This window comes from Astyanax mexicanus, chromosome 7 (assembly GCF_023375975.1).
Source record: "Astyanax mexicanus isolate ESR-SI-001 chromosome 7, AstMex3_surface, whole genome shotgun sequence".
In the NCBI taxonomy this organism is placed as follows: domain Eukaryota; kingdom Metazoa; phylum Chordata; class Actinopteri; order Characiformes; family Acestrorhamphidae; genus Astyanax; species Astyanax mexicanus.
In genome coordinates, this window is record NC_064414.1 from 21,435,144 (window position 1) to 21,456,234 (window position 21,091).

General features: G+C 37.8%; 1 protein-coding gene across 2 annotated transcripts in view; it reads left to right on the forward strand.

Moving 5' to 3' along the window:
- Positions 1–21,091, forward strand: part of epas1b (endothelial PAS domain protein 1b) — a 75,007-nt gene that overhangs the window by 34,307 nt on the left and 19,609 nt on the right. For both annotated transcript variants that reach the window (XM_049481234.1, XM_049481233.1), the window contains exons 3-7: positions 6,710–6,855; positions 7,368–7,452; positions 13,316–13,428; positions 14,495–14,697; positions 20,445–20,551. In XM_049481234.1, coding sequence (XP_049337191.1) covers positions 6,710–6,855; positions 7,368–7,452; positions 13,316–13,428; positions 14,495–14,697; positions 20,445–20,551 — 654 coding nt within the window. The remainder of the gene's footprint in view (positions 1–6,709; positions 6,856–7,367; positions 7,453–13,315; positions 13,429–14,494; positions 14,698–20,444; positions 20,552–21,091) is intronic.

A 21,091-nucleotide genomic window follows, 5' to 3' on the forward strand; every position in this document is an offset into this window, starting at 1 on the left:
GGTTCACCATCACTGACAGCAGGGCTGTTATGTGGAAACAGTTTAGGTTTTGGCTGTCAGGGTGTGTTAATGTTGCTGCTGCTTTATAGCACTGAGGAGCTGCTTTTATGCAATGCTATGATTGTGTTAGCGCTTATTGGATCTGCTTTAGCTATTGCTGAATGAATTGCGAGAATGTCAGGGTATGTTAGGTTAGCTGTGAATAAGGACGAGCAGTTTAATGAAGAAGACAATAAAAGTGCAATAAAAATGGGGACAGTGAAGGCGGTTGACGGGGTGTCTGCAGAGTTTCTTTTTTTTTTTGCTTCATTGAAAATGTGTGCGAGCACTTTTCAATAATTTTGCCTAATTTAATTTGCTAGTACAGTTTGAAAATGGCAGCTGGCTTTTAGATGGTGTCAAATTTCACAACAAGCAGACCAAAAAATCTGCATCAAAAGGATCTACTGAAGAATCTACTGATTTTAGCTATTTTTAAGGCATCTCTATTGTGCTCTTTTTTTAAGCCTGCCATCTTAATTTTAGCTCTAAATTAACAACGAGTAAATGAGTAAAGAGGTTTAGGGGTACCCAACAGGGTGCCATAACATCCACCTGTGTACACTAAAGTATAGAGAGTTCTCAGAAAGGATGAGTGCCTCATATCTGAAGAAATAAAACCATTAAGACATTTAGATTTAAATCAGACTCAAATACTATTATGTACAGAGGACACGTTTATCACGTTTCATTTTGAACCATTTTAAATGTCATTTTCTCACCAGAAAGGAAGATAAAACTATTAGGGGCACAATTATTTTTTACTTAATTTTAAATAGCTAAAAGTGGAAAGCTACTCAAAATTCAAAAATGTATAGATAGCATTAATTATCTGATGCACATACAGACAGTACTTGTCTAGCACCTCACCTTCAATATGAACACACTGACCGACCAGCAGCATCACAGCTAGCCTCTCTTTCTCTCCAGTTTAACCAGTGTCTGATTATCAGCCTGCAGCATTAGCTCACTAAAATGGAAAAGAAAATCAACAAACACCTTGAAAAAATACAACAGCATAAAGTAAAGAGTGATGTTCAATGTGTGCACACAAAATTATACATTGTATATTTGCACTGCTGTATTTTCCTTCTCAAAATTCTGGTAATGATCTACTTTTGTAGGTTTGAATATTTTTTAGCTTATCAGAGACAAACTTACGTTAAAAAAAAAAACAACAAAACCACAACTTTTAGCGCAGAGTGGTCCAGCAGTCTAAAGCGCTGCCACTATGAGTGGGAGGTCGCAGGTTCGAACCCCAGCTCATGCAGCTTTTCCATCAAGCTGCCGGCGCTCAGAGGGAGCAAAATTGGCCCTGCTCCCTCCGGGTGGGTAGATGGCGCTCTCTCCCCACATCACTCCTAGGGTGATGTCCACAACACAGGGTGTCTGTGAGCTGATGTATCGGAGCCGAGCCGCTGTGCTTTCCTCCATCAGCAGCAGCTCGAAAAGAAGCGGTGGCTGACTTCACATGTATCGGAGGAAGCATGTGTTAGTCTTCACCCTCCTGGTGTGTTGGGGCATTACTAGTGACAGGAGTCCTAGTGAGTGGGTTGGGTAATTTGCCGTGTAAATTGGGGAGAAAATGGTAAAAATCTGAAATAAAATTATATATAAAAAAAAAAACACAACTTTTATACCATGGAGGCCTACAGTGTTTTTGGCCAGAAAAACTCCAGAAAATCTACCAGACCACATTATTTAAAAAAAAGGACATTAATACCATTTATTGAATTATTTTGTTCTTTTTAAATTAAAATATAAATCTTAAGGGCTGCTGCTTTAAATATGTAAACCAGTTTGAGATGTGAGGAGATGTTAATAATATTTAAAGAATCTGTGTGTTGGTTTGATGCAAGGCAGATGATGACTGGTGTAAGCCTTCTGGAAGATTCTTGGACAGCAAACAGAATGGGTGTAGGATGTTACTATGTGTGTGTGTGTGTGTGTGTGTGTGTGTGTATTGTTTGCACGTCTTGATTATAAAATTAGAATCTCCGGAAGCCAGACAAAGGAACAGCTCCTGGGCTCTGGAATTCCACCCTATGTTTAGTCAGCTACTCCCGTGAATCGGGAGCAGAATTGTCTTTATTTTCTTCGATATCTTCTGATGTACTTGATAACCCCAGTATTGTTTTTGTTGTTTGTGCACAAAATATAAGCCGCAGAGTTTCTTACACTGAAGCGCGGGAACTAAAGGCAGGCATACACGTAGCGGCAGCAATGGAAAGACATGATCTGAGGGAGATTCAGGCAGAGAACAGCAGCTCTGTGGCTGCTGGAGAGATGGCACATCAGATAGCCTTATCAGATGGTGAAGTCTGTGCTACAGGAGGCAGATCAGAACGTGATTGGTGCTTTCTCAGAAGCTGGCGCTCACGGTTTTCAGGCCAGCCAAAACACAGGCCTGCTGTGGCGCCACACCACCCCCCTCCTCCTCTCCCCATACCATCCTACCCTTACTGAGGGTGCCGGGGAAACACCTCTTACATAAGAACACGCAGCAACACACAGCGCAGAACGCACTCTGATGTATAGAGATGACTCACTCAGGCTTATTAAAGTGATACATCAGAGAAATACACAGATGCTTCTCAGCTGAGTCAGCATTTAGTGGTGGTGGTGATGGAATTGGAGCTGGCATCCTCTGTGCTAAGCTATCAGAACTGCGTGTGTGTTTTCATTGTACAGCACTGTCAGCCTGTGGGAAAGTTTCATTGAGATGTTACTTTGCTGAAATGATCATATGCTGCTGTAAAATTACCACACCATGAATATGATCACTTTAATATATAATTTACATAAGGCTGTGAGAACAAAATCCAGGACTGGAAACAGGATTCAAGGTTCAGATTTGTTGACCTGGGACATAAAAGCTTATTCACCTAAAATAAACGCCAGGATATTACTACGGATACATTTGTGAAGGGATGAAATGTTTAGAATAATACAAAAAAAAAGGCCTTTAAAGAAAAGGAACTATAATAAAAAAAATAATAAACAAGATGTAAACTTATCTTATACAGAAATAAAGAAATTACATTGAACGAGAAGTGGTGTGTCCATTTTTTTTTGTGGCACTGTATATATAATTTTAATAATAAACATAAAATAATAATTGCACTCAACAAACTGGACCTGATTATGCTGTTGGAGTAGGAAAGTAGTAATAGGTAATAGTATTATCCCTGCAGGAACTGTGCAAAGATTGTCACTTGCATAGCAGGCATGATATTCCGATATAGGGCCCTATTTCAGCGATCTATAGGTGAGCCATCAACTTTGAACTATGCAGCTTGATTTAGGGTGTGTCAGTGTGTCATTGCTATCATAACGACGGGAAAAGTATGCTTTGCACTTCTTGAAATGGGCAAGAGCCATTCTTTTAATTAATCTTGGATGTGTTTTGGGCGTATTGTGCAATAAACCAATCAGCGTGTCACTTTGAGAGCCAGGTGCGCTCTGACTTGTTGGTGGATAGCTGTTTTAACGGTTTCAGGGCTCTGCTCTTCTCAGGAGAAGAAATTGACCTGTGCGTTAACGCTGTGAAAGTGCATGAGCAGATCATTTACGGGAACAGCAGAGTTATTTTACTCGGTGATCTGTTTATTGTTGATGTAAAAGTTGGGTTTGTGCACTCTACTGCTGTGTATCCATGTGTGTGTATGTGTGTAATGAGCAGGGAGGAGTGTGTGTGTCGCATCTGCATTGCCAATTTAACAATGAACATCTGAAGGCTGACTGTTGTCAGGGTTCAGATTAGTCAGTGGCGTACCTGTGTTTTTCGTTGCCAAGATTGCAATACCGCAGAAATTTACCTGGACACACCTCACTTCCAGACCACCTCTGCTTTTATATATATTTTCACAAGCTCTGTTAAAATGTAGTGAAAATAGACTTTGGCAAGGTGTAAGATAGTAATGAGCATTGTAACGCACCTTGTGCAGGGGCACATGTTGTTTTTTATATAAAATAGTTTTGGATATATCCATATTCCCCAGCCGTGATTAGCACTGATACTCACCTAATGGTGTTGTTTGTCCCTACCTCTCACTATTTCAGCATAAAGCTGGAAGGTAGGAGATTTGCTTTCTGTGTCCAGGCCTAGAGTTTAGAGGTTAATCCCTGTGATCGAAAGGAAGTGATGTAAAAATAGCCTTCGGCATGCTGTTGGGCTGCTTGTTTGTTTTAGCATTCTCAGAAACAAGAAATCTGGCATGGCGTTGTGTAACACAGCCACCATAATGGCAGTTTTGAAATTCTTCCCTCAGTCTGATCCTGTTGGGCACAATCTGTTCCAGATGTTGTCGTACAAACTCATCGTCAGAGCTTGACCAGGAGGTTCTTGTTTGTCCCTCGGTCAAAAAGGCACAGGAGGTGGTGGACGGAACTCAGCATACTTTCTTTCTTCATACATTCTTTCCTGTTTTCGCGTACATAGGCAGCTGGTGAAGGGGATTTGCATGAGAATCTCAAACCAGATGGAAGATTCGTTTTATTAAGAAAATGAAAGTTAAGGTCTTAGCTCCCCTTAAGCCCTTCAAAGGCGAAATTCTCGGGGGCTGCAGGTCTCCAGGCTGGGCTCAACTCCAGCCTCAGGCCTCAGTAGGCCTTGAGAAAGCCTCTTATCTGACGGAAGCACACTGGAGCAATCACATGCTTCCGACCTCCCACCGCGGAACCGCACTGTGTTCTCCTTCTGCACCTCCTCTCTGAACCCATGCCAGATTCACCACCACCACGTTCTCTAGCTCTAGCGCTCACTCTACGTGGCCCTGGTCGTGCACTCACCTTCATGCTCCAGCTAAATTGTTTGGCTTTCTCGAAGGATATGGGCAACAATGTTAATACATTTTAATGGTCAATTTTTTGTTGTTTTTTTCTCAGGCTCGAGAGGTAGATTAGTTTACTTTAGAATTATCAGATTGGAGAAACAATCCATTATATTGTGTTTGTTTTTTGGGTCATTGGGGACCTTTTTTGTGCAGATGGTGTTCTATATGTGTGTGTGTGTGTGTGTGTTTGCTTGCAAGACTGCATGTAACTTCATCCAGAAATGTGTAAACACGTTGACCTCAATTGCGGCACAAGGTCTTTTAGAGGTGTTTAGTCTTATGTTCGTTTCTTAGTTTATAGCTGTCGTTTGTAAAGTGAAGCATTCCCTTTCTGGGGTTTACCCTCATTATAATACATATTGAGGTCCTTTACTTTATCATTTACTGTGACTTTATGTAAGATTTTGTGCGTGTGTGTCTGTGAGAAAGTGTGTTTCTGTGGGTGGACAGGCCCAAGGGAAGTGACAAAGGGGAGGTCACTGTTTTTGGGGAGTGCTCGGAGTAGCAGGATGAAGTTGCTCTGGTTTGTGTTGGCTGTGAGCCAGTGGCCTTAAGAACCATAACAAGATGAATGAACACACACACACACACACACACACACACACACACACACACACAAACACACACACACACTTTACTATACTTAAGACTACACTTCCTACACATGTTTAGTATTTGAAACAAACATTACGCTAATTGTATTAAGCAAGTAAAACTGAATTTAACCTATGCATTCACACACACAGACATGCATACATACATTCATGCTTCTGCATCAAGTCTATACCATAGCTTATGCATACCCAACATGTAGAGGAATCGAGACTATCGCTTCTTTTGTTTTTCTCTTTTTTTAAAACAGCCACATACTGTATGTCGTATCTCCATGCACACCTTCCCACTCATCTACAGTAACTGTGCAGACCACAGCAACTGTGATTGGTCTGCTGAGCATCGTATTCCCGCCTTCACATTACAAAAACTTACTAGAGCACTTTTGGAAAGGAGGATTTATATCGATAATGTCTTCTGGGTTTGTCGGACAAGTAGAGGGTGCTCTCGAATGAATCCAAACTGAATGAATGGGTTTATATGGAGAATTTGAGCAAAATTATATTTGTTTGATCATTTTCATACTGAAACATGTATGGGTTTCCTCAATACAGAACGATATCCAATGTTTCAGGACTTCAAGCTTTAAGCTCCAGTTATAGGCCTTTTAAAACGTGCTTTGACTGTAACTGCAACTGCAGTTCTGGAAAAGTAGTTAATAGACGATATTTTAGCGTTAAGCTTCATTTACACACTCGCTGGCTCCCTCAAGCACTCACTAAACCAGCTCTGGTTACCCAGAGATCATCTCAGAGGTGCTGTTTCTTCACCCCCTCGTATACTAGTACATCTAAAAACAATTAATATCATTGAAAAGCTACTTTATATCAGTACTATCACTGACCATCAGGTCTAGTGTGAAGTTTCTACAATCAGTGATGGTTTGGAGAGACATGTCATCTGCTGGTGTTGATCCACTGTGTTATATCAAGTCTAAAGTCACTACAGTGTTTTTTTTTTTCTGGAAAATCTTACAGCACCTCATATTTTACTCTGTTGACAACTTTAATAGATATGCAGATTTCATTTTCCAGCAGGACTTGACCACACTGGCCACAAGGCCAAAATTACCAATTGGTGTTATTTAATATTCTAGTTTTCTGAGACACTGATTTTTTGGTGGTTTTATTGGGTGTAAGTTCATTGGGTGTAAACTTTTCAATGATATTCCAATTTTTTTGAGATGTACTAGTATTGTAATTATGTGTATGTGTGTGTTGCAGGTTGCAGACCCAGCGAAACAGAAATGGACAGACAGATGGACAGCCTTTATGTGAAGTCACTGGAAGGCTTCGTTTCCGTGGTGACATCAGACGGTGACATAATCTTTCTATCGGAGAATATCAACAAATTCATGGGGCTGACACAAGTGAGCACAAATGCACACACACACACACACACACACACACACACACACCACCCCCACACATTCATACAGCTATAATGGCGTTGTAATGTGGAAAGAACATTTTGATATGATACCTATTACAATACAGGAAATATGATTTGATGTAATATGACATATTGTGCAACTGTAAGCAATACAGTATATTGATACTTTATATACTGAGGCAAAGAGCAAGAGCAGGAGGTCGGGCAGCTAGTCATGCAGGTATAAGGTAATTCTTATCTTGGCAATATTATGATATGATGATATGATATGATGCCTCAGGTTTTACCTGCTGTTAATTGATACATACATTCATACAAAATGTAAAGTTTTAAAATCAATACATTATTGATATCATATTAGTTGGATACATCAATATTAGTTACACCCCTAGAACTAGAAGTCTCTAGTTCTAATTCAAGAGTATTCATGTAAGAAGTTTTCATGATAATTTACTTTACAAGATTATGTTTTTATTATGTTCCCTGTAGGTTGAACTGACAGGACACAGCATCTTTGACTTCACTCATCCCTGTGACCATGATGAAATCCGTGAGAATCTCAGTCTCAAAACAGGTATGCCTGACTCTCGATTCTCATCCCAATCCCAATCAAAAGCTTATAATATTACCAATCTCCAGACCTGAAATCAATACCCTGCAATGGCCAGTCTAATCTCCAGACCTGAAACCCAATAAAAACCTCTGAAATATAATCAAGAGGAAAATGGATGGTCACAAGCCATCAAACCAAGTTGAACTGTTTAAATTGTTCACCAGGAGTGAGTGCTATAAGATTACCAAAAAGCATTGTGAAAGACTGGCGGAGAGCATGCCAAGAAGTATGGAAAAACAAATACTACTCTTAAAACATTAGTATTGTCGTTTCTAAAGAGTACGAACTTGTTATTCCTATTATTTGAGGTCTGAAAGCACTGCACATTTTTCCCTTTTTTTTTTTTTACAAATAAATTCTCTAAATGACAATATATTTATTTGAAAGTTTGTAGAAGTGTTTATATTACTGAAACATCAGAGAAACAGATTGTTTTAAAGTAGTCTCTTATTTTATATTCTGGAGCTGAATATACTACACAAACTTCAGATTCCTTATAAGCTTATAAGCTGTGTTTGTGAAAAAGAGAAAGTATGATTTTTTTTTATTATATCTATGTATAAGTGCTGTTTTTGTGTTACAGAGGTAAGCCTCAGCCTTTGATCTTTAGCCAGACAATACCCTTAGCTAGAGAATCATGGGAAGAAATGGGAAGCATGTAATGTTGCATGTTTTTAATTAATCACATAAAGCCCATATGAAACAGGAGCAAAAATCCCTGTTAACCAGTGATCTTCCTGAACATTCTTCAAGGGTTGCATTGAGCAGGGGCTTCAGAAATCTGAAATCTGATCAGAGTCACAGTTACTCTGTCCAGCCTGGGTACATCTAATCTGCCAGATGTGGAGAAATGGAAAACTGGACTCCTGCTAAATAACTGGAAGGCTTATGTGAGCATGAGGCACCAGAGCACTGACAAAGAGCATGAGCCTGAGCCACAGAGGGACTGAAGCTGATACTGAGTGGTATCTAACTGATGATAGAAGGAAAATAAATGGTTCTGGGACACAGTGGCACCTGGGGAACTATCTGTGGAGAATTGCCCATATGAATTATGAATCAGAGCTCCTGTGGAATGTTTTAAGAATTGCAACTGACTAATAAACAGTGCAGGGCTGTACAGAGTCAACAGAGTCAGTGAGTTGACTTGGCATGTTTACAGGATGGTAATTTGCACAACTATATTGATGTTACTGTGATGAGAATGGTCTGCCACATGCTGGAAAATATGATATCTTATAAAAACATCATCTACTTTCATCTGTTTGGTATTTAGTGCTGTGAAGAGGAATTTTCTCTTAATTATTGAATATAAGTGAAAGTTTGTTAAACTCAGATAAATACTTTAAATAAACCTGTGTTTTATTAAAAAATATTAGAAATAGATGACCCAATTTAGTGGCTTGTTACCACAGTAAAAACAAACACACATGGGGTTTAATAAATAAATCACTTTTTACAGTGTATATAAGAAGAAACATGGAAATTACTAATGTTAAAATTACTCTACCTTTGAAACGAGTATCTTGTTACATGCTATTCAGCACTGATAACATAGCACTGCCACAACATCTCTTTTGAAAGCTATTAAAATGCAGATTTGATTTTTGCTCCAGATCATTTTACTGCATACTCTGATTATGTTTTACTCTGACAGTCTGCTTTAAATCCACTGATATAGAAATGAATTTATAATTTTGTCAGTAATAGTGAGTTGTTAGAAAGATGATATGATGTCTCTACTAAGAAATACAGTATCAGCTTTATAGCTATTAATGCACTGACATGTCAAAAGTCATAGAATAGCAGTGTATAAATTGATCATGGAGTGTTACCTCGGGGGATTGCTTGAAAACACATACATCATGCACAACATTGTTGTTCAGTGTTTTCCTGATGATGAACCTATGAACTTATTAACATTAACCAAAGTGACAGAGGCCTTCAGTTGCCTTGAAGTTACACTGAGGTCCTTTGAGAACTTGAAGACTATTACATGCCTTGCTCATATATGCTAAAAAGTTATAAATCAAATGTATTTCTAATTCTAAGGGGTTCATAAACTTCCAAGAACCTCTGTAAACTGAAAAAAATGAAGAGTAAAATTTGCTTTAAAAATGTTTTGCAACTTTCTGCACAAATTTAATTTCAATAAATGTAAGTAACTTCAACTCGGTTTCAAGACTTAAATGTTTTAAACAAGTGAACTGAACTTTAGTCAATCATTTCTTTTAGTAAACTTTATTTACTTTTGCTGAATCAATCCTTTCTTTTAGTAAACTTTACTTAATTTCTGCATATAGTATTACCTAATTACAATTACTTCATTTATACAATAGTACTCAAATAATTTATGATACATAATATGTTATAATTCCTGAAATTTAAATATTTTTAGTTAAAACACACATATTACACTGTCTCGACACATGGATGGCATGTAATACATCCTTTTTAGTATACTAAATATAATGTATTACATGCCATCCATGTGTTGAGACAGTGAGGTCGGTTTACAAAATAAATCTTTGAGATTATGTTAACATTTGAACTTTTTTTTTTTTTTGCAAACTTTTTGGAAGTAAATTTTACGCATCATTTTGTTTTCAGTGTAAAATATAACTGAAAAATATCAGCTGTTCCTGAAAAAATGACATAACTAAAGACTCCAGCTACAATAATTCTGTGTATCCAAACAGTAGTAGCTGCATGTTTAAATAAACTGTGTTTTAGAAGATGCATCAAAGGAGAGTTCATAGGATGGCACAGGATGTTCTATTTCTGCATGTATAATGAGCTAAAGCAACAAAAATAAATAGCTTCAAAGAGGGGGTGATTAGGTCTTGTAAGGAAACAACAGACGGGCTGTTTGAAATAATAGGCCACCGCGTCTGTTTGACCCCGCATTTTCATGCCCGTGCCCCCTCTTTTTGACCTCTGCGGTCCCTCTCTTCTTCCCCTTGCCCCTCTATGTGAGCCTACTGTGGTGGTCTCATGCCGTGTTTTGGTATGGACGGGTGTCTCTGTTGCTATTCCTGCATGGATGATCCTACAGCGTCCAGCCGGCTGCCCGTCTTCCTGAAAGTGTTGATAGATAGGAGCCTGCTAGCTGACCATGCTGGCATTGAAGGTGTGTGGGCGCTTCGCTCCATTAAAGCCCATCAGAACTCAGTGGTTGAACTTTGGTTCCTGAAAAAATTCCACAGTCCTTTTTTATGTATTTACACTCATCTTCAAAGAAATGGTTTTAAAAATAGTTTCACCCATACAGTCAGATTGCAGTACTATTCGGAAAGAAGTTAAAAGTTACCAGGAGGAATAAACAATCCAGTTTGTTCTATTCATATCATATTTATTGAGCTACATATACAGAAGAAGTGTGTGACGCATGTGTAACACAACATGCCAGATGTCTCTGCATGGAGTTGTAGAGGTTCCTAATGATGTCTGGCAAAAACCGAATAATCTTCATCCCATGCATCTTAAATATTTAAGCAGTTTCTGCTTTGAGACGGCAGCAGTATGTGCACATTTGGAAAAGGTAGGGTCACTGGTGGCAGGACCTTATTAATGTGTTATTAATGTGCCGGTGGAAGATCTTTGGTGCTGGAAATAATTCCATAGAATCCCATATTCCACATGTATCACAACATGCCAGACATCTCGGCATGGAGTTGTAGAGGTTCTTAATGGTGTCCGGCAATAATCCATCTTCATCCCATGCATCTTAAATATTCAAGCAGTTTCTGCTTTAAGAGTGCAGCAGTATGTTCACAAGCATTCTCCTGTTGGAGTGTACATTAAGAAAAAGTAGGATCACTTGTAGAAAGACCTAATTAATGTGCCTTTATTATATATTATATATATATATATATATATAATAAATAATAAAAAGCTCCCTCAAGGTGCCACACTCTGTAACTGCACTTCTTGAAGCCAATCTTTGGTCCCGGAAATAATTTGATAGAATCCCGTATTTCACATGTAACACAACATGCCAGACATCTTGGCATGAAGTTGTAGAGGTTCCTAATGGTGTCCAGCAATAATCCATTACCATCCCATGCATGTTAAATATTCAAGCAGTTTCTGCTTTAAGACTGCAGCAGTATGTTCACAAGCCTTGTCCTGTTGGAATAATTTTACTGGTGGCAAGACCTCATTAATGTGTCTTTATTATATATTATATATATATATATATATATATATATATATATATATATATATAATAATTTTATAAAAGCTTCCCCATGGTGCCACACTCTGTAACTGCACACTGCTTAAAGCCACATGGAACCCAGTGGTAGATCTTTGGTCTCAGAAAAAAATCCATAGAATTCCATATTATATGTGTAGCACAACATGCCAGACATCTCGGCATGGAGTTGTAGAGGTTCTTAATGGTGTCCGGCAATAATCCATCTTCATCCCATGCATCTTAAATATTCAAGCAGTTTCTGCTTTAAGAGTGCAGCAGTATGTTCACAAGCATTCTCCTGTTGGAGTGTACATTAAGAAAAAGTAGGATCACTTGTAGAAAGACCTAATTAATGTGCCTTTATTATATATTATATATATATATATATATATATATATATATAATAAATAATAAAAAGCTCCCTCAAGGTGCCACACTCTGTAACTGCACTTCTTGAAGCCAATCTTTGGTCCCGGAAATAATTTGATAGAATCCCGTATTTCACATGTAACACAACATGCCAGACATCTTGGCATGAAGTTGTAGAGGTTCCTAATGGTGTCCAGCAATAATCCATTACCATCCCATGCATGTTAAATATTCAAGCAGTTTCTGCTTTAAGACTGCAGCAGTATGTTCACAAGCCTTGTCCTGTTGGAATAATTTTACTGGTGGCAAGACCTCATTAATGTGTCTTTATTATATATTATGTATATATATATATATATATATATATATATATATATATATATATATATATATATATATATATATATATATATATATATATATATATAATAATTTTATAAAAGCTTCCCCATGGTGCCACACTCTGTAACTGCACACTGCTTAAAGCCACATGGAACCCAGTGGTAGATCTTTGGTCTCAGAAAAAAATCCATAGAATTCCATATTATATGTGTAGCACAACATGCCAGACGTCTCGGCATGGAGTTGTAGAGGTTCTTAATGGTGTCTGGCAATAATCCATCTGCTTTAAGACTGCAGCAGTATGTTCACAAGCATTGTCTTGTTGGAATGGTGCACTAGATTTCACATTCAGTAATGGTAGGTTCAATAGTGGCAATACCTCATTAGTGTACCTTTATTATATATATTATATAGTATAATATATAATAAAAAGCTCCCCCAAGGTGTCACACTCTCTAACTGCACACTGCTTAGAGCAGATTGGAACCCAATGGTTGATCTCTGGTCTCAGAAAAAATTCCATAGAATCCCGTATTCTTTGTGTATGACATTACGTCACCAGGCCTTCTGGTGAAATCATTATACTAGCATGGCCCTCTCTAAAACTCCATGTTCAAAAGGCAAAGATAACGGCATCATCTAAAATCAGTATAAATCTGTCATTTCAAGCTCAGCGCTTTGGCAATTTTCCCAGAATAGTTTTGGAATGTTTACAGATTCCACATGTAACCAAAGATCAGGCTTCCACAAACTTAATGTTTCACAGAATTTCATTAATCATTTAGTAGTAATTCAGATTGGACAATTCCAAGACTACAGAGGAAGTATAGTGTATTGCACCACATGCAGTCTAAATCCTGATCAGTTTCAGTGATTTGTAGCTCTAAAGTGTGTGTGGCTGTGTTTTCTGTGCAGGTGCAGGAAAGAAAGGCAAAGAGCTGAGCACAGAGAGAGACTTCTTCATGAGAATGAAATGCACTGTGACGAATCGAGGGCGCACAGTCAACCTCAAATCAGCCAGCTGGAAGGTATGTGATGCTGAAGTCCTGAAGAACTAAACTGATCAGAACTAAATTGATCTTTTAATATTTTATTATGTTTTTCACATTAGAAACATTGCAACAAATGTGGTCTTGGATTGACTTGAGTCAAATGTGTCAATCAGCTGCTTAGGAATAAAATACAGTGCTGTGAAAAATTATTTTTCTTGGTTATGATACATTTTTCAGATTAACAAACACATTTTAAAAGCAGACAAAGATAACATGAGTAAATACAAAAATAAATTCAGGCGTTGGCAATAACTGGTAATGAGTCTTTTACATCTCTGTGGAGGACTTTTGGCCCACTCTTCTTTACAGAACTGTTTTAATTCAACCACATTGGAGGAATAGGTGTTAAATAGGCCACTCCAAAACCTTCAATTTGTTTTTTTTTAGCCATTCAGAGGTGTACCTGCTGATATGCCTGAAGTTCTTTAGATTTTGTTCTGGGTTCTTTTGTGACCTCTTGGATGAGTTTTCCATGCCCTTTTGGAGTAATTTTGGTAGGCCTGTCTCTCCTGGGAGGGTTCACCAGTGTTGTTATCGCCATTTGTGAATTATAGCTCTCACTACATAGGGCTAAATTTGTAAGGATATTTTTTTCCCTTAATAAATGAAATCATCATTTTAAAACTGCTTTTTGTATTTACTCAGGTTATCTTTGACTGATATTACAATGTATTTGATAATACGAAAAATAAAAGAAATATGTAAGGGGGCAAATACTTTTTAACAGCACTGTATATTTGATTATGTTGTATTAATGTAACTAATTCTAATCATGTCTATATGTATATCATTAGGCACTGACTTACCAAACCAGGTGTTGGATGACAGCTATACATAATAGCGTTATAGCTTAATAAACACAGTGAGAGTTAAAAATGTTTAGATTTTCAGTTTCATCATTAGATTACATATAGGTTTACAAAGTCAGCTAGAGGCTCAGATTCAGTTATAATGCAGTGTGGACAGGGTACATCCCATAGCAAGTAATATATTTTTGGTGAAGTTTGGGATGAGCTGTATCTGACAGAGTTTATCCCCGCAGGTCCTGCACTGTACGGGGCATCTGAAAGTGTACAACAGCTGCCCGCCGCGCGTGCTGTGCGGCTTTAAAGAGCCGCCCCTCACCTGCGTGGTGATGATGTGCGAACCCATCCCTCACCCCTCCAACATCGACACACCACTCGACTCCAAAACCTTCCTCAGCCGACACAGCATGGACATGAAGTTCACTTACTGCGACGACAGGTAACACACACACACACAGGCATGCACATGTACACATTATTTAAACACACTTCAGTACTTCCCCTGGAATATGGAATGTATTACAGCTATACCATTATTACCAAAAGTTAGCAGGAAGAAAGTAAATTTAAAATACATTATTTAAAAGAAAGTGCCTTCCCATTCAATCAAGCCCTCTGTTTTTGAGTAATGAAAGATGACAAATGCATACTTGAGTATCTATGATGTACCCAGACCTGCCAACATGTACAAATTTTGTGTAAAAGGTACGCATTTTGATCTCCTAGTATGATTGTTCCTTGTGTTTTGAAGTAACTCAAAAGTTTTTTTTTTTTTGGTAAATTGTGAAAATATGAACCCCCACTGGTCCATTTGAATGATAATCAGGATTTAGGATTGGTCCCTTAGCTTAGCTCGCATAGCCTCGACATCAAATCTACCCTGAGATATGATATAGGAAAAAAAAATATTATTAAAAAAAAAAAATAAATCATGAATTTAAATATGATTAATCATAAAAAAATGTTGTGATTAATACAATATTTTTAAAAAGACTGACACCACTAATATAAATATTACTAATTTTGCTTCCCAAGTTTTTTTTGTTGCAAGTGTGTTTGCGTCCGCTCAAGCCGTCATGTTGACTGGTTAGCACAGAAGCTTATCCAGCAAACTACCAATCAAGCTTTCCGCTACTTTTATCCACACTTCATTTTCCTCCAAACTGTTGACACAGCCTCACTGTGCTAAAGACTCCTTAGGGTTTTTTGCTCTCTCTCTCTTTACCTTAAAATTGTAAAAAAAAGGTAAAAAAAAAAAAACTCTAGTCTGCCAGACCTAAACAAAACTAAAAGAATTGTAAAAAAAATCATGATTTTATGAATTTATTTAAGTGATTGACACCAATAATATAAATATAATTTAATTTTGCTGATAAAATGCATTTTATCAGATTTTTTAATTTACATTTAAGTCCCCATTAATAAATGCTTAAGAAATATTGGTGATTTTAACTTTTTGGTTTGTTTTAAGTAAATACAAATGCCTTAAATATAGTGTTTCCATTAATATATTGAGCAACCGGGTACAATATAAGTCTTATACAAACACATTTTTAAATAATGAAATATTGCTTATTATTGTCAACATTATATTTTATATTTTATTAAATTAAATCCTTTCAAGTTTGGCAAGTGTGTGTACACTTTCAGATTATTAAGTTTTGAGTTACGTCATAACGTCATATTAGCCAATCAGTTATTCTTGCATACTTTAGTTTATACTTAAGAAGATAGAGAGAAAGTTTTATTTTTTTCCATTTTTAAAGCATTTCTATTGGTCGATTCAACTACTAGATTCAAATTACATGAAAAAGTGAAAAGGACAGTGTTGATATGTAATTCACACAATGAACAGCAAAATTAAAGTTTCATAAGCTCTGTTTCTCGTATTCATAGCAACCAATACCGCAAGTCACACTAACAACCCCAACACACAAACACACACACACACACAAACACAGAGCAGGACCATAAATCTCTCTGCAGCATTATACGAGATAATTAAGTGGAAATAGTTTGTGACTTTGAAAGCTCCACCACATCTTTCAGCCCTAATGTCAGTTACACCACAGCGCTTTCTCTCTGCATCTCTTACAAAGAGCAGCTTGTTCCTGCTCCCCAATCACGCTGTTCCTCTCACCGCTCCACGAAGCATCAGCACCACACCACAGTGCCAAGCATGCTCCTCCTGCAGGAGAACACTTGCTTCATCAGACTCCGAGGTCTAATGTGATTATATGCTTATGCAATGCATTTGTGGCGACACTTTGGCTAAAGGGTTATCACGCAAGTGGCCAGTGATGTTCAGATCATTCACAGGGTCACTTCATGGCACATATTACAGGACCTGTTAATCACTGGGCTCTGTTTTAAAAGTCAGACACCATTCTTAATTTGTGTAATTTCCATTCAAACGTAATCTTTCTTCCATTGAGAGAAAAAAACTAAAATGGCACATTTATTATACAATGACAAACAGACCCAAAATAAAATATAATTTTTCTGTTTCAGTGTTCAGTGTTCACACTGAGAACAGTGCATGGAGTTCAGTCGTATAAGTTGGAACGTTTTTTGCTTCGTATTTAATGACGTAGAGGTCTGGACTCTGGGTTAGACAAATTGCGTTTCTTAGCAAAACCTTCTTATGTTAGAACAGTCCTCTGGTGGCCATGTCTAAGGTCACTATGGCATGGCTTTAAAGGAAGGATTTAGTTTTTATTGTCACAAAAAAAGGTTATTTTATTTATAGTATATCATACGCAACTTTATTTTATTAAAGCCATAAAATGGGACAATATCCAAAGTGGATAAATGCAGTCCGTAATGCAGTATGTCACACTACAGTCTGTCATAGCAAATGGTCACCAGAATAAATGACTGAGCTTTTGGTAATGCTTTATATATTAAGGGTGATGAGAGAGTAGGTCAGGAATAAACAAGCAGAATTACATGCATTTAATTAACTCATACTTGCTGAAAGGCTCCATGATAGAGGTTAAGGACCTCGAAGCACGAAATGCACTCTCCAGCAGACCGGCTCTGGGCCGCATGCGAGTGAAGCACTGTTATTTTTGCCTTTTCACGTCACTATCCAGTAGGGAATATTATCATTATTATAAAACCAGGCCTGCTCTGCAATTGTATGGAAATTGGTCAGAAAATTACCTTTGGTTCTCTAAGTACAATGTCAGACCAAGAGTGTAGCTTTGAGGCTGCAGTGTTTTTAACTAGGTGGTCCTGCGAGAAGTACGTCATGTTCTCCTATCAGCTATTCTCACATATAGCATTATTACCAGCTTAAAAACAGGTACTCTTAGTATTTAACCGTAATTTTCCTTCATTTTCACTAAAACGTGTGTGTGTGTATGTATGTATGTGAGTCTGTGTGCTTTTGTGTGGGTGTATTAGTAGGTGTGTGGATGTTATACTGGATAGACACTCTTGTCTATATGTCTAGGGATGCACCTTTTTCACCAATACCACATACCAAATTGCACATCTGTCAATAGTTGAAACCAATCTGATAACATTCTTGAATTAATAAACCATATCATTTGCGTCGTCTGAAAATAAAGACATCACAATTCACTTAAACATCATTTAAGCATGATTAAACTAAATGTAACACTTTATCTTATAAATATAAGTTTAAGTTTAATACTAAAATAATAAACATAACGATAGACTGCAATAAGATTTCAACTAGGAATTTATTTCTAGGAATTAATGGATTTTAGCTTTAGTTTTTCCAAGATGGATTACTCACTGTTAGCTAATGTGGTATGTGTATCATACATATTTGGGTATAATATAAATATACTTTGTTTTTTTCATAGCACCTCGTTTACAGTTTTGCAATATATTGCAATTTTACTGAATCATAACCCCTATATTAATGAAACATATCATTTTGCCAAGTTCTTGCTAATACACAGCTCTATTAAATGTTTTTTTTTTTTCTGAGCTGGATTACTTACTGATAGTTAGTGATAGATGACGCTCTTTGTTATGTGCATTGTGTCTGTGGGTTACACTGAACCAAAATTATGAAACACAGATTACCAGCATATGGTGCCCACTGGCCTGATGTTCAGTAAATGAATCTGTTCCATGGATTTACTTAATTATCCCAATTAAGCTAATTTTATTAATATCGGGACCAATTCTACTATTAAAGCTGTGCATCTCTACCTTTCTCTCTCTCTTTTTTTTTCTGAGTGTAGGTTACGCACACACACACACACACAAATCCAGGCCCACTGTATTCACACATTCACTCCACATCCGACCTTTAGTACTTTGTGTTGCACAAGAACAAACAAGCTGCGTTACTGAAAGCTCAGAAACATGCTTAGCTCGACTTTCTGAAAGCTGAAAAGAACAATACAAGCATTATTACATTCTGATTGTCATCAGTAGCAGTTAATCATTTCACTGCTGGCACACTGCCCTGCTAATAATGCAGATTACTTCACCCAGTACTGATATAGTCAACCAGTAACAATCTATAGTAAATCTGAATACAGTTATTCAGGGTTAAACTGAAGCCTCAGCTCCAGCTTCAGTGAGATTCATTTACACTGACCCAGCTGAAGTGAAGAGGATGAGGTAAGACTGAAGATGGAGAATGTTACCATTCTTAGTGCACTGACCCCGGGACAGTAAAGTGGCATTAATCTTTCTCAGAAACAGGCAAAAATCCGCAGAAAAATCCTCCCGAATATCAAGGTCATTAAGTGCTTATCCTCTGCCGACCAGAGCATATGAAATGGATCATGACTAAACAGACGTGAAATATCAAGAGATCAGAGAGTTCAAAAAGACCAACTGAAGAAGAATCGCTTTTTCAAATTGCACTGATGTTGTGCTTAAGATGTCTATAATGTTAAGGCCAACAAAGTAGCTGTGACTGCATTTGGGAATCTTGAAGAGTCAGAACTTTGTATATTGAATTTATCAGTCCACAGCTCATTTCCAGAACCCATTAAGCTTCTCTAGATGTTCAGTAGCAAAGCTCAGACATTGAGTATTGTAACAAGGTCACAGTTAAGGTTTACTTCTTATAGCTTCTTATAGCTTCTTATAGATGTTGTATGAAAATCCTGACTTAGCTAAACTAAATTTGCCAGTATATGATAGTTCTCTTAAGAAAGATGTCTTGATCTTACAGATCTAATCTTGTCCTCCACACTTCCCCTGAACTGCAATTTCTTAATAACATTTCACACTGTAGCTCGAAAAAGCATGACTGTCTGCTTGTAGACTTTCTGCATACATACATAGATTTTTTTAAATCCAATCGTCAGTGTGCTTTTTCATTCATTTGCGTATTATGTATGAATTTTACCAGTCAGGTTCTAAAGAGCAGTAAAGCCACTCCGCTGAAGTGCACCGCTATAGTTTCGTTCTCTAGCACTGAGACTCGAGAGTGGAGTAGTATTAGGATTAGCTGCTAACTGCGCTAAGTGTTAGCTCTTTTGCCGTTTAAAGGTGAGTATTATCAGCCTGTAGCTTGCTGATAACTGCGGCTAGCACTGCTGGAGCAGCATTAGCATTACCCGCTAACAACGTTAAGTGCTTATTAGCTCTATTGCCATTCAGAGGCGAGTATTATCAGCCAGTAATCTGCTGCTAACCCCGGCTAGCACTGCAGGAGCAGCATTGGCATTACCCACCAACCATGCTATGCGCTAGTTAGCTCTTTCGCCGTTCAGAGATGAGTATATTGGACTGAAGCCTTCCCGTTTACCGTGTTAAAACAAGCTACGTGGAACGAACTGACAAACACTCAGGGTACTTTACTTTAGCACTGTCTGGCTAACATTATTGTAAATCTGGAAATCTAAGCTTACTGTAAATAAACGGAAGCACTTTACTCACCCAAATAAAGAGTTTTCAGGAGAGAAATCTTTGTAGATTAACATCTAGCGCTTGTTTGGGTTAAAAGTTTAAAGAATCTGAGAACTTATTAAATCTAAAAATTTGGTAATCAAGCTCTAAGATGTTCCAAAAACACGGAAAATCTGTATTTGCAATGATAAAGATGCCAAAGCTTTGCACAGGTAAATTTGAGGATTTTTCTAAATGTTGCTGAAACCGTATTTAATTCAAAAAAATTCAAATCAGCCATCCCATCATCATATATGACTCCATATAATGTGTGTGTATGTGTTCTCTCTCTTTCAGAGTGACTGAGTTGATGGGCTACAGTCCTGAAGATCTGCTGGGTCGCTCTGTGTATGAGTTCTACCACGCTCTTGACTCTGAAAGTTGCACCAAAAGCCACCAGAACCGTAAGCTCCTCCTCTATTTCCACATCACTGAATCAGCTGCCCAGACCGGTAAAAAAGAGGCATGCTAACTGAGCTCCTCTCTCTCTCTTTTTCTCTGTCTTTCTCTCATACTCACTTACTCAGACAGGCCCCACACCACACAAACTGTACTTCTGTGCAAAAACAAAAATTCCACCAGCATGAGAGGTCACATGACACTTTCACAGAACACACACTGTAACACCATGCGTGTTTTTGCGAGAGAGCTGGCTGGTGGAGGAGGGGTCAGGAGTAAAAGTATGTAATGTATTTAGAAAGCAGGGGTTGGCTGGCTGCTTCTGAGAATACGCTGCCCAGTTCAGGTGCTGCCGGCCGTGTTCCCAAGGTTTAGGGTTTCAGCCTTGCAAAACAGAACAAGGCCAACAACACTCACCTCAGGGTGGAGCATCACATGGTAGCACACATGTACAGCAGCAGTTCTGCTTCTGAGTCTTCTTCACAGGAGAGCAGATATCTCTGTTAATCATGAAATTAATTGCATAGGCCTGAATTAGCATAACT